This window comes from Chrysemys picta, chromosome 6 (genome assembly GCF_011386835.1).
Source record: "Chrysemys picta bellii isolate R12L10 chromosome 6, ASM1138683v2, whole genome shotgun sequence".
Lineage (NCBI taxonomy): Eukaryota > Metazoa > Chordata > Testudines > Emydidae > Chrysemys > Chrysemys picta.
Genome location: NC_088796.1, coordinates 12248337 through 12260680, shown reverse-complemented (window position 1 = coordinate 12260680; position 12344 = coordinate 12248337). Strand labels below are relative to the sequence as shown.

The window sequence follows — 12344 nt, the reverse complement described above, 5'->3', positions numbered from 1 at the left end:
ACTAAATAGGATCCCCAAAGCCCACGTGCAGGTGGTTTATATTTGTTCCTGTGTGAAGTACGAAGTCGCTCTGACATTAAGGCTAGTTTGGCCTCATCTGCTCTATTTGCATGAATGGTAAGTGAGCATTTCACCTCAACAAGCACATTTGAAGGGGCATCTTTCAGAAAAATTCTGGTGGGGGTGGGCAAAGTTGTGTTTAGGACTTAATATGCAATTATATTATGCCCTGCAAAGTCTGATGATGCAAAAAGTGGCTGACATAACGGATCATATAGATCCGTGGTTCTCAACCAGGGGTATGTGTACCCCTGGGAGTACGCAGATGTCGTCCAGGGGGTACATTAACTCATCTAGATATTTTTCTAGTTTTATAAAGTCTACATAAAAAGCACTAGCAAAGTCATACAATGACTTGTTTATTCTGCTCTATACACTGAAAAGTAAGTACCATATTTATATTTCCATTAATTTATTTGATAATTATAGGGTAAAAATGAGAAAGGAAGCCATTTTTCAGGAATAGTGTACCGTGACACTTCTGTATTTTTATGTCTGATTTTGTAAGCAAGTCGTTTTTAAGTGAGGTGACTTGGAGGTATGAAAGATAAATCAGACTCCTGTAGTCTGGAAAGGTTTAGAGACACTGATATAGACTATGAAAAGTCCTGGGGGAGCAGGGAATTAAGTCGGTGTGGGGCAACTGGCCCACTGGCTCCATAGCAAGTGACACTCCTGGATATATGTAGTTTCTGACACTGACACACCTTTATTTGCTATGTACTGAATGCTTACATTTGCCATTTTGCTCTTGCACTTGCTGCAACTTGTAACAGAGGAGACGCACACACTGTGCTCTCTCATGGAGAATTTACCTTTGTTCTTTCTTGCTTTTGTTTTCCTCAGTCTAAAACAAAAGTGTGGAAATGGACTTGTGTGCACAGATCGGTTGCTTGAACATCTGACTGTGGGTGCAATTTTGCAGATTATGCCTGCAAATTCTCTGTTTCATGGGTGGATGTGAGCGCGCTTTTGCCATCACGGCCACAACCCTGACATTAAATCTGCAGAATTCCCACAGCTATTCTGCATGCTTTGGATTTCTGCTTTCCACATCCCATAGGATACATACCACAGGCAAGTGCCAGCAAGTGTGTCTGCCAGGTAAGAGCATAGAACATGCCTCCGATTGCAATGCAAGCAAGCACACAGTTGTAACTCGCCAAGCCGAAGTAGAGCCTGTCAAATGGCATTGCAATGGTCAGCGCTGTAAAGCAAAAGGCACAGTTTATGATATCTAGCTATTAGCCAAGTTTTAGACATCAGATATCATTCTTTACAAATTCCTTGGCATCAACACAGAATTATTTTCCCATTACATCTGCACTAAAAGATAACTGTGTTCTCAGTCACACATTGCTGATATGGAGGAACTAGGCTGAAGTCAATGGCTATGCTTATTCCATAGCTATGATGATGTAATAGAGCCCAGAATTTGGACCAGTCCTCAAGTTCTCACTCAAGCAAACCTCTTTCTAAGCTCAATGGGCATTCTGGCTCAATAAAATTAACCAGTCCCGGCACAGTAGTAGCCAAGGCAGCAGCGGGGAAGTAAGCAGGACCTCCTAGCCGATCTCCCATGGCCCCAAGCTACCGGGGATGCTGGGACCCAGTCAGTCTACACCTATGCGGGCTTTCACCAGCAGGACAGCAACTCAGGGTCTTTTCCGGAGGCCTTACGAGAGCTCCTTGGAGTTTTCTCACTGGCCTCAGCACCACCAGCAAACAGGGCAGCACAACCTCTGGCGACCAGGCCACCCTGAGACATTATCAGCTCTGATAACTTGAATTTGGATGCTCATATCACCACTTGTTTGGACTAATCCATTTCCCACTGTGACGCCTCCATTCGCTTTCTTGTTTATGATTCCCCTTCTCCCACCCCTTCTTCTCCTCACCTTCCCCTGTAGGAAAACCTACTGAATCATTTGGATTAAATACTAGACCTGTGCAAAACGTAGCAACCATCCCGAACCAGATGAAATATGGAAAGAAAATGGCCTGAGACGTCTCCAAAACTCTTATGGGTCCAAAGCACAACACAAAACTTACTGCCGTCTCTGGATGGATACACATTTTCCAAGATGGGTGTTGTGGATTAGTCTTGGTTTCATAACATAACTAGTGACAACTGGTCGTAGAACTACAGCAGGTCTCCTTGGTAGAACACAAAATCTTGCAAACCCATACACAATAAATAGAGGTTTGTGGAACTCTACTCTTTTGTTCTGAGTTTTGCCTTCGCCATATTGGGGTTGAAAAAAACCCAAAATTCAGATCCAAGCTCAAGGATGTGACTACAAATCAAAACCATGTTCAGACCCATGCAAGCAGAAGCCACAAAGTGTTGGACAGAACTATGTAATAACTGGAGTCAGGGTACTAGTAAATGTAAGAAATTACAAAAATAACCTTGGTAAGTCATGGTCATTTGTTAGTACCTGCCAGCATCCCCACTGCTGATCCGATTGCAGCATGCAAGCAAATAAGTGGAGAGGAGATGAGTAAAGCAACCAGGAAGATGCCACCAGTCCAGGGATTATCACAGCCATACACCTGACCAATGCCGACTGGAATGGATTGTAGCAGCTGCAGCATTGGTTTGAAAAGGACACATTATTATAGTCAAGGCAAAATGGCAATTATTTCACAGTGTCCATTTGTTAGAAAGCAAGGGGGTCAAAGTGCCAAACTGTGGCATTACAACACAAACAGGAAACACTTTGCCCTAGAAAAGAGGATAAGGTGTTTCAGTCAGTACTAAGTAGCAGCTGCCCTTAGTAATTTTAAAAATAAAATAAAATAAAAATAGAATTTTCCAACTATTATATGGTATCCTATTATGACAGTTCATTAGTAGTATGCACTACTACTATTCACATGTTGTGAAGTAATGTACAAATAATATAAAAATAGAAAAAATAAATAAAATTTGAAATGAAATTTTGGAATGATTCCCCCAAATAAGAATGTTCAAAAATGAATTTCTTCATTTTTAAATAGTTTTTAAAACTTGCTCACTCACTCCTGTAACAGACCCATAACCTGTGGCTGAGTTACTGAAGTCCTCAAATCATGGTTTAAAGACTGAAAGTTACAGAGAATCCACCATTTACTCTAGTTTAAACCTGCAAGTGACCCATGCCCCAGACTGCAGAGGAAGGGAAGAAACCTCCCAGAGTCTCTGCCAAACTGACTCAGGGGAAAATTCCTTCCCGACCCCAAATATAGTGGTCAGCTGCTGGTGAAAGGTGTCCGACTGACAGTGTCTTTTAAACCACAGGACAAGCACAGTTGAAGTGCAAGTATTCCCCAAGCTGCCCCGCCCAACTTGACTTAGGTCTCGTCATGTGAGGCCCACTTCTAAGTGGAGGGAGTAGTTCAAAGTCCATGGTCAGTTTGAATCCTTAGTCTTTCCACTGGAACCACCAACATTGGGCATCATGCCATTTTGGTGGAGTTTTTTGAGAAGTGGCTACTCCTCTGTTAAGAACTGGGCAGAGATGACCGATTCATTTTATGAGTTGTTGGATATTAGGAAAAACATTTTCACTAGGAGAGTGGTGAAGCACTGGAATGGGTTACCTAGGGAGGTGGTGGAATCTCCTTCCTTAGAGGTTTTTAAAGTCAGGCTTGACAAAGCCCTGGCTGGGATGATTTAGTTGGGGATTGGTCCTGCTTTGAGCAGGGGGTTGGACTAGATGACTTCCTGAGGTCCCTTCCAACCCTGATATTCTATGATTCTATGATTCTATGCTCAGGAGGTTCAGATGCTATTAACCTGGGCTGTATTTTAGCCTGTTACCTAGAGGCAAGAGCCCTCCTATTTATCTTTTGAAAGGATGTGGACTATTTCTCCTTTCTTTAGTGGACCTTACCAGTGGCACTTCGATTTCAGACCAGGTGATATTGGGCACTGATGTTACAGGCTGAATGAGAGTGGTGGGGAAGAAGAGGTTGTAGTGTCCAGTGGCAGACAAGTAAAGAGACACGGCAATGTTGAAAGGCAGGGTGAAAACAGGAAGGTCCCATTTCCTGAAGACTGAACCCAAAGCACTGGAAAGAACTGGGCTGAAAAGAGAAGAATAAAAAGAAACAGTTTCAACTTGTTCATCTCAGCTGGAATGGTGAAAAATATCCCCACCATTTTAGTCCAAAGTCCCAGTGAAACTCAGAAAACTCCAATCTCCTTAGGAGACTTCAAACAGTGAATCGCTCACATCACTTTAACCGGCATGAGATAAGCCCTCACAAAATGCGACCTAGCACCATCTTAAGGCATGATCCCCACATGAGCACCTGTAACCAATGAGAATTGATGTTGCTCAGCACCACTTCAATCAGGCCGCATTAATTTTTAAAGTATTATTTAAAGTCCAAGTTTCCGTCTTATAAAAAAGATTAATAAATTAGGTTTATTCCTGACATGCCAAGCCGTGGTGAGTGAGCCACAAAATATTAGGAGATCATACAAACAGTCTTTCTTGTAGCATATTGATAATTCATCTCCCAGTCCTGACTGGAATCAATAAATCTAAAAGAATGTGGAAAGTCTAGGCCAGTCAGATCCTCCACTGGTGGAAATTAGTTGTTTCTCTATTGGCTTCAGAGCTATGCCAATTTATACCATCTGAGGACCAAGCACAGTCAACTACTGCTCTCAGTTATACCTGTGCAAATCCATTGAAGTTAGCAGAGAGCTCAATGTAGCCCGTATTTAAAAAAATAGTTAACAGGTGAGTTTGGGTGTTAGAGGGATTTTCAGTTGGTGCTGATTTTAACCAAAAACATTTGGCATTTCTAATGCAATATCCTATGTCCCCTTTTGTGGTTATGATCAATAGAAAAGATGCACTGTATTATAATCCCTATTCAATCTCAGATCAAGCCATTTCTCTTAAAAGGATTTCAGTTATCAAAGCAATGTTCAGAAGACTCTTTTGCAAGAACTAGTAGAAAAAAAGAGGTCAGTGCTTTCATGAAAATTGTGTTTCATTTTCTTTGTTGAAATGCCACATTTCTAATGTTTCTCCAGAGCTCTATAACGGATTGAAAAGTAGGACCGCGTTTTCACAGAAAGCGTTGCTCTTTTGTAAACTGAACTTCAAAATTTCGACAAAAATGTCGCTGAAATGTCAAATTTTAAAATCTTTCCAATAGCTCTGTGGCAGATATAGCAACCCAGAAGCTTTGGGGACCATTGCATTACATTTGTGAATGGCTTCTGTTCTGTGTGACTGTGTTCTACTCTATAGGGTGAGGGGAGGGTTACCGCGGCTCCTCCAGAAACTAAACACAGTGGGGAAAGATTAAAGTGGGTCACTGAAACAGTAAACAGCTCCAGTGGCACAGGTGCCAGCTTCCTCTGGGCGTGCTCAACCCCCCCCGCTCAGCCCCAGACCCTACCCCCACCTGCCTACTTCCCCCAAGCCCCTACCCCTGCTCCGCCTCTTCCCGCTCTTAACCCTTGGATGGGGAGGTGAGAAGGAAGGCAGCAGGGGTGATGAGGGGAGTGGTCAGCCCAGGGGATGCAGTGGGGGCCAGGGGCGATAAGGGGGGCGGTGAGTCCAGGGATGGAGCCCTGAGACTGGGGAATGGAGTCCGCCGCTGTTCAGGCAAAGCCCAGAGCCCGAGGTCCCACGGTCAGAGCCTGTGGCACACCGCTGCGCAGCCAGAGACTTCTGCCTGCCAACCCAGGGCTGAAGCTGGAAGTCTGAGCCCCACCGTCCCTATGAAGGTGGGGAACTCAGACCGGTTGTCTGCTCCTCTGGTGTTTATGGCTCCAGAGGAGGGGGTGCTGCTTTGTACCCTCCCCGCCAAAGACTGCCCAGAAGGTTGTGTGGCCACAAGAAAAGCCCCCGGTGGCTGCATGTAAGAAAAGCTACAACAGTCTACAAAATGTTCTGGGTTTCAATAGATTGGTACAATGAGACCTTCATTTATGAAGTCTATAGAAATATAATATGGAATAATCTTGCATTGTAAGAGGCGCACAAGGTAACACAGATTTACATCTTATTAAGACAAGCCATTAAAAATGCAAATCTTGAATTAATTTTGATTAAAAACATTTATATTAAAATTGATTCTGTAACATTATTAAAAGCCACAATTAAAAGCTAAATTTAATTTTAAAGAATACATTGCTTGGAATCAAGTGTACTTACATGGGTTAATATTGTGGAGGATTAGTTAAAGACCTAAGAAAGGCAGGATCAAATTCAGTCCTGTGAAAATCCACTGGGTCAGATTTAGTGATGCAAGTGAGCATAGTTTTACTGGTGGGCATGATTATACCAACAGTGAATTTGGTCCACTGGCCTCATGCATTTGCACAGGTTGTAAGCTGGGGAAGCATTTTGGCCATTTGCTATAATCAATTGTATACGTTAACTAAAAACCATTTAAATTTCATGCCAAAGCTCACCACAAGCTATGCACATCCAGGAATGACTCCTAAAACAAACAAATAAACAAAAGTGCATCACCTCTGAGGTGCAATGCAGAAGCTGTTTAACATCCCACAGCAAAATGTCACCACAGTTTAGGACAGAAAGTGGTGAATATCAGAACTGAAACTGTAGGGTGGGATTTAACAGAAAGAATCTGAAACTAAGTGCTTGAAGTGTTTGCAAAACTCCTGTTAGTATCAGTAAGTGTTCACTGAAAGCCATATAGGAAAAGAAGAACTAGAAATGCTTAGCCTGGTTTACAGAAAATAAAACCAATATCACTTACCAAGCCATGGATGTAACAACAACTGGCAGTAGAAGCCACCAATAATAATCTCCTTTGTCAGAGAACACCGCCATGAGCAGTCCCACCAGGACTCCATTGTAGCCGAACAGTCCCGCTGCTATGGCCGATCTGTGGGAGAAAGACAATTGACTTGAAATGGTTACTAGAAAGCAATTGGCCCTGAAGGCCCAGTACGCACTAGAGCCGCAGCCCAGTGAATCACTCTTTCTTGCACTGAAATGCAATTTCCAGAAGTCCTACATCTAGCAAAGTGACAATACTGAGCTGGTGAACAATGTGACCGCTCACACAAGTAAGTAACTGGGGTTAGCACAATTGGTGCCATAGCAATGGTGTTGCTTGGTACCCCATGTTTAGAGGGCAGCTGAAAGTTCGTGGGGTACCCAGCACATTTCTAATAACCCACGGATGCTGCACTGTAACAGCAACAGAAAATCTGAAGGTAAAAGAAATCTGTTCTAGATTGCACATAAACAAAAAGCTACCCTCCTTGCTCACTAAACTACTTGAGGCCCAAAACATCAGTCATGTTCCTCACTGATTATTTTACCTGAACATTTGGGCCACAATCCTTCCCTCATGTAACTGCAACCAAAACCTGTGGCGAGGAAGGCTGGTCCAGTTGCTCAGGTGCTGGCCCGAGACTGGAGAGACCCAAGTTTTATCCTGTTTTACCCCAGACTTCCTGTGTGAGCTCAGGCAAATCACTTAGTATCTCCGTGCCTCAGTTCCCTTTCTGTAAAAATGGACATGATGGCACTGCCCTACCTCAGCCAGGTGTTGTGAGCTTAAATACATTAAACACTGTGAGGTGCTCAGGTACTATAGTTGAGGGTAGCATTGTATCTCCAAGATAAAATGCCCAGAACAGCTCAAATAACACGTCCATCCACTAGCTCTCAAACTACTTTTATGTACTTAGCCTCACAACCTTATCATGCAAAAAGAACAGGAGTACTTGTGGCACCTTAGAGACTAACAAATTTATTTGAGCATAAGCTTTCGTGGGCTACAACCCACTTCTTCGGATGATATGTAGCCCATGAAAGCTTATGCTCAAATAAATTTGTTAGTCTCTAAGGTGCCACAAGTACTCCTGTTCTTTTTGCGGATACAGACTAACACGGCTGCTACTCTGAAACCTTATCATGATGTCTGTTATTATCTCCATTTACCAGACAAGGAAATGGAGATGCAAAGGGTAAGTGATTTGCCACGTAGCAAGACAGTGACAGGGCCCGAGGTGTTTATAGTGCTTTTAGTGTGCGAGACTGTACCTCTCCTGGATTAGAGATTATAGGCCATTCAGTGCAATAACCATGGTTTATGTAATGCGAGCAAAAGCTTGAACTCACTGTTCAGCATCACCAAAGAATGGATCTGCTCAAACACGGGCCTTAGACACCACTAATGGGTAGCACAATATTTTAAAGTTCAGTTGCCAATTTATTTAAAAATTCCAAATGCAAAGGCCAAACCTACCTGTCCTGGCTCAGAATAAGTGCCGTTAACGTCGAGACAACTGTTCCTGAACAGCCTGTGAGCGTCCACCAAGGATTCTGGATCAACAGTCCGGTTAGAATAAGTAGCCCACTGAGTGGGTTGTTGACAAACATCACCTGGGATATTCCCCGCAGGACCCAGTCAATAAACTGAACAACTAGAGGTTTATCTGAAAGAGATCAAATACAAATTCTGGGAATAAGACATCATTCCAGCATGGCTTTCTTGAAACACACTTAGCTTTGCAGAGTCTGCCTCCATTCTGTTGCCAGCAATGTATCAACAAGACTGTAAAACTCGTCTTTGATTTATTGGTGCCTGGACATATTTTGCATCTGGCACATGAAAAGCTAACTGATGATGTATTGCAGTTGGTAAAGTTCACCACTATCAAGCACTTGGCCAGATTACTAAAGAAGAGTTTATGAAAGTCACAACTAGTCTTTCTTGCAGGGCAGCCAGCATCCTGGATTCAACTATACATTTAATGAGAAAACTAAACCACTTCTGTTGCCGAACGGGTTTTAGGCAAGGCTGAAAACAGTGTGTAGATGGACGAGGAAACGTTAGTAGGGAACAACCCTTTTACCATAGAAAAAATGCAGACACAGAATGCTGAGGTGCAGGTTTCATAGGACATAAGACAGATTGTTAAAGGTATTTAGGCACCTAAAGAACAGATGCCTAGCGGGAGTTTCCAGGAGTGTCTAAGCATCGACCTCGCATTGAAATCAATGGAAGTTAGGCACCTAGATACTGCTGAAAACCCCACTATCCCATAACATGTCATTAGGTGCCTAAATATTATTAAAAATTTGCCCCTTCATGGCAAGACATATTATGTACATCAGCACAAGCAGTACTGAACTAAATCTTTATTGCTGACACTTCTGTCCAACTACAAGTTGGCCCACACAATCCTTTAGTTCCACATTTCAGAAAAAGAAGCCCGAGCCAAACACAATAGTATTTACACTGTTCAGCACAAGTGTGCAAGGAGCTCACAGAAAATGCCAACTCATTGCTTATGCAACTGCAGTGACTATTGTACGAAGAGGGTGAGATTAGTTATTTTATCTTATCCTTTTATCTAAAACCAAACCATTGAAAAAATGCCACAAAGCCTCAGAGTTGTTCATGCTTCTACTATATGCAACTTCATATTCCTATTAATACTACCCTTGATGTCTGCTTCTGTCCTCCATGGTACTCTATACCCACTGGCTGTGTTTTGTCCCTATATGGATGGTAAGCTACTTGAGAAAGGGACTGCTTTTTATTTTACGTTTGTGTAACCCACACACCTCCTGGGTGTGGTGTTCTGTCCCAGCTAGTGGCACTGAAACCACGGAGAGAGAGAGAGAGAGAGAGAGAGAGAGAGAGACTGCTTAACAGCCAGTTATCTTTTAGCTCATGCTGTAGAGCTCATGTACTAAGCTGCAGAGGTCCCCAGTTCGATCCGGGCCACCGGTGACCAGGGTCTGTTGGCATTACATTTGCACAGCACTCATCACAATTATTATTGTTTGTTAATAACTGGTATTGCAGTAGAACCTAGCAGCTCCCAGTTCGGAATCAGGGCCCCATTGTTCTAGGTGCTGTAGCCACTCGTTAACATGAAAAGACGGTCCCTGTTCCAAAGAGCTTACAATCTAAATAGTTCCCCAATCCTGATGAGTGCTTCTTATAATACAAATAATAGTAATAACACATGGCTGTTTAGGTATCTAAATGGCCTTTTGCATGTGCAAATGCCCAATTTGTGTGGGCAGTCATGGTAACGGCAAGATGACACATTAAACTTTCCTTTCTGAAAATTAAATGGCTTAGCCAAAAAAAATGTACACCCCAAACTCTGGACATGCTAGTTTTTGCATATGCAAACAGCCTCCAAGTACACAAATCAGGGAGTTAGATGGATTAATGCCCAATATATGCACCCAGAAAATGTTAACATTGCTGTTGGTGTAATGAGCTACTTGTTATTTATTACCCATGGTGCTTTTCAGATAATCAAAGGCTTTACCTTTCAGCCAGTCTCCACACTCTTTCATTTCTCCTGTTAGATATCCAAGTGTTTTGCAGATTCTCCTTTTGCCACTTCCCACTGGTCTCTGGTCTCTTGTGCTCTTTTCATTGTACATCTTCCTTTCTCCGTTATTATCGGTTCTAACAACCTCACTGTCTTCCATATCTTAAGGAATCGAGGAAAGGGAACAATGGATCACAACTCTCAAACTGTTCTCGGATGTTATTTGCTTTCAATCTCCTAACTTGTGCACCAGCAAATTTCTTCTGTACTTAGGGAAAGACTGTGATACTCTTTTTCATAATGAGTAGTGACTTACCCCTTAAGAAACCCCACTGATGTCAATGAGACCACTGGTGGAGTAAGGTGCTACCCAACATGAATATGGGTGTGGCAATCTTGCCCTTAAAGAAGGGAAGGGACAGATTGGCTGGACGAATTCATGTTCCTTGGTAGATGGGCACATATATCACTTACTGTGATGACTGGACCTTAAAGAGATGGGAGGTTTGGTCCAGAACAAGCCCTTGAGATGTTTAAATGTGACTGAAATTTTGAGTTCCTTTTGCTCCACTTCCCCCTTGCTAATGCAACCTGTTTCCCAACTCTGCTTCTACCTTTGCACCCCAAGTCAATCCTTTCCTTCCCTTCACTCTCAGTTCTCTCCACTTATCACTGGTAATGCTTTTCAGTAAGTTCTCAGGCACGGCAATGCCTCTGCTTGTGTAACCCACTGATAGGGGTGTGTTACAGGCCCCCTTCTGTGTGTGATCCACAGAGATTTAGAGTCTGTACCAGCCCCAGCTAAAGATCTTTAGCTCAAGCTGTAGCAGCTCCTGCATTTAGCTCTGGAAGTCCCCAGTGTATCACCTAACGTGGTGGCTGTCACACTAGTTTAAATGCCCACGTCTAGAATGTTCCATGGTTTATTCTCTTTTGAGAGAGGAGCTCCAGAATGTGGTGATTCCCTTCCCAGGCAGCTGGCTCATTAGAAGTGGCCACACCTGATGAGCTCCAGAGAGGGATTTCAGCAAGATATAAAGGCTTGCTGCGGGTTGGTAAGAGAGGAAATATATCACAATGAGTTACGAAGCTAGCTCTTGTTTCCAAACTTCTTTATCCATCCTTAAACTCATGCCCCAGGACTCCAAGAGAAGAACTTAAATGTTTAACTGTTAAAGGCAGAACATTGTTAAAGTTAACGGAGCCAATTCATTCTGAGTTTTTGAAGAGGAGATCCCTTCCTCTGGTTCTCAAGGCTCAAACGTAAACATTTGCTGTGGACGGAAACCTGACACCAAATGGAGATTTAGCTACTAATGTCAGACTCAAAGGCAAAGGCATTTGGAATTCAGGATGAAAAGGAGTTAAGCTAATTCTGAAAAGTAGGTATTTAAATCATTATTTTGCATCTATTTCCCCATAACGGCATGAGTTTAGACCGAAAGGCCTAGGCTGGATTCTCATTGGACTGGTCACAATATCAAGAACATTGCTTGACTGACAGTAAGAGTGAATGGAAGAATGTAAGGGGTTTTTTTGTTTGTTTTTTTGAAACACAAGCGGAGCTCCAATAGTTCCCTGTTCGGAGAACAGAACTGCAGGCTACATCTTAAATCAACCCCTCACTGCTAACCAGAGTAATAACATCACTGAAGCTGGGCAATGTTTTTCTGATTTGCTGTGCATGGATGTCGTTTTGCTGCGCTATCCCTGCACAATATGCTGCCCTTTGGTACCTTCTGTGTGTTTCGTGTGACTTCATATGGAGACCATATGAAAAACAGAGATTGCGCAAGACAGGAGGATGGCCAGGCCCAGCGACATCCAAAGGGCCTTCAAGAGTGATCCTATTGGTCCAGTTAGACCACCCCATATTTTTCTGGGCAGTGAGACCACTTCATATTGTTTTAAAAGGAGGACTGGTGAAAGGTGCCACCTCCAGCTTAACAGTACTGGAGACAGACGTCCACTATTTATCCAGAGAATGCGT

The 12344-nt window shown here is 43.0% G+C and overlaps 1 protein-coding gene across 2 annotated transcripts in view; it reads right to left on the bottom strand.

The window, feature by feature from the left end:
- The window catches only part of SLC14A2 (solute carrier family 14 member 2), a 407766-nt gene that overhangs the window by 32849 nt on the left and 362573 nt on the right, over positions 1–12344 (bottom strand). For both annotated transcript variants that reach the window (XM_042850712.2, XM_065549949.1), the window contains 6 exons: positions 10349–10516; positions 8302–8491; positions 6799–6927; positions 3939–4131; positions 2502–2649; positions 1133–1267 (listed from right to left, as the gene is read on the bottom strand). In XM_042850712.2, coding sequence (XP_042706646.2) covers positions 1133–1267; positions 2502–2649; positions 3939–4131; positions 6799–6927; positions 8302–8491; positions 10349–10514 — 961 coding nt within the window. In that variant the 5' untranslated portion in view covers positions 10515–10516. The remainder of the gene's footprint in view (positions 1–1132; positions 1268–2501; positions 2650–3938; positions 4132–6798; positions 6928–8301; positions 8492–10348; positions 10517–12344) is intronic.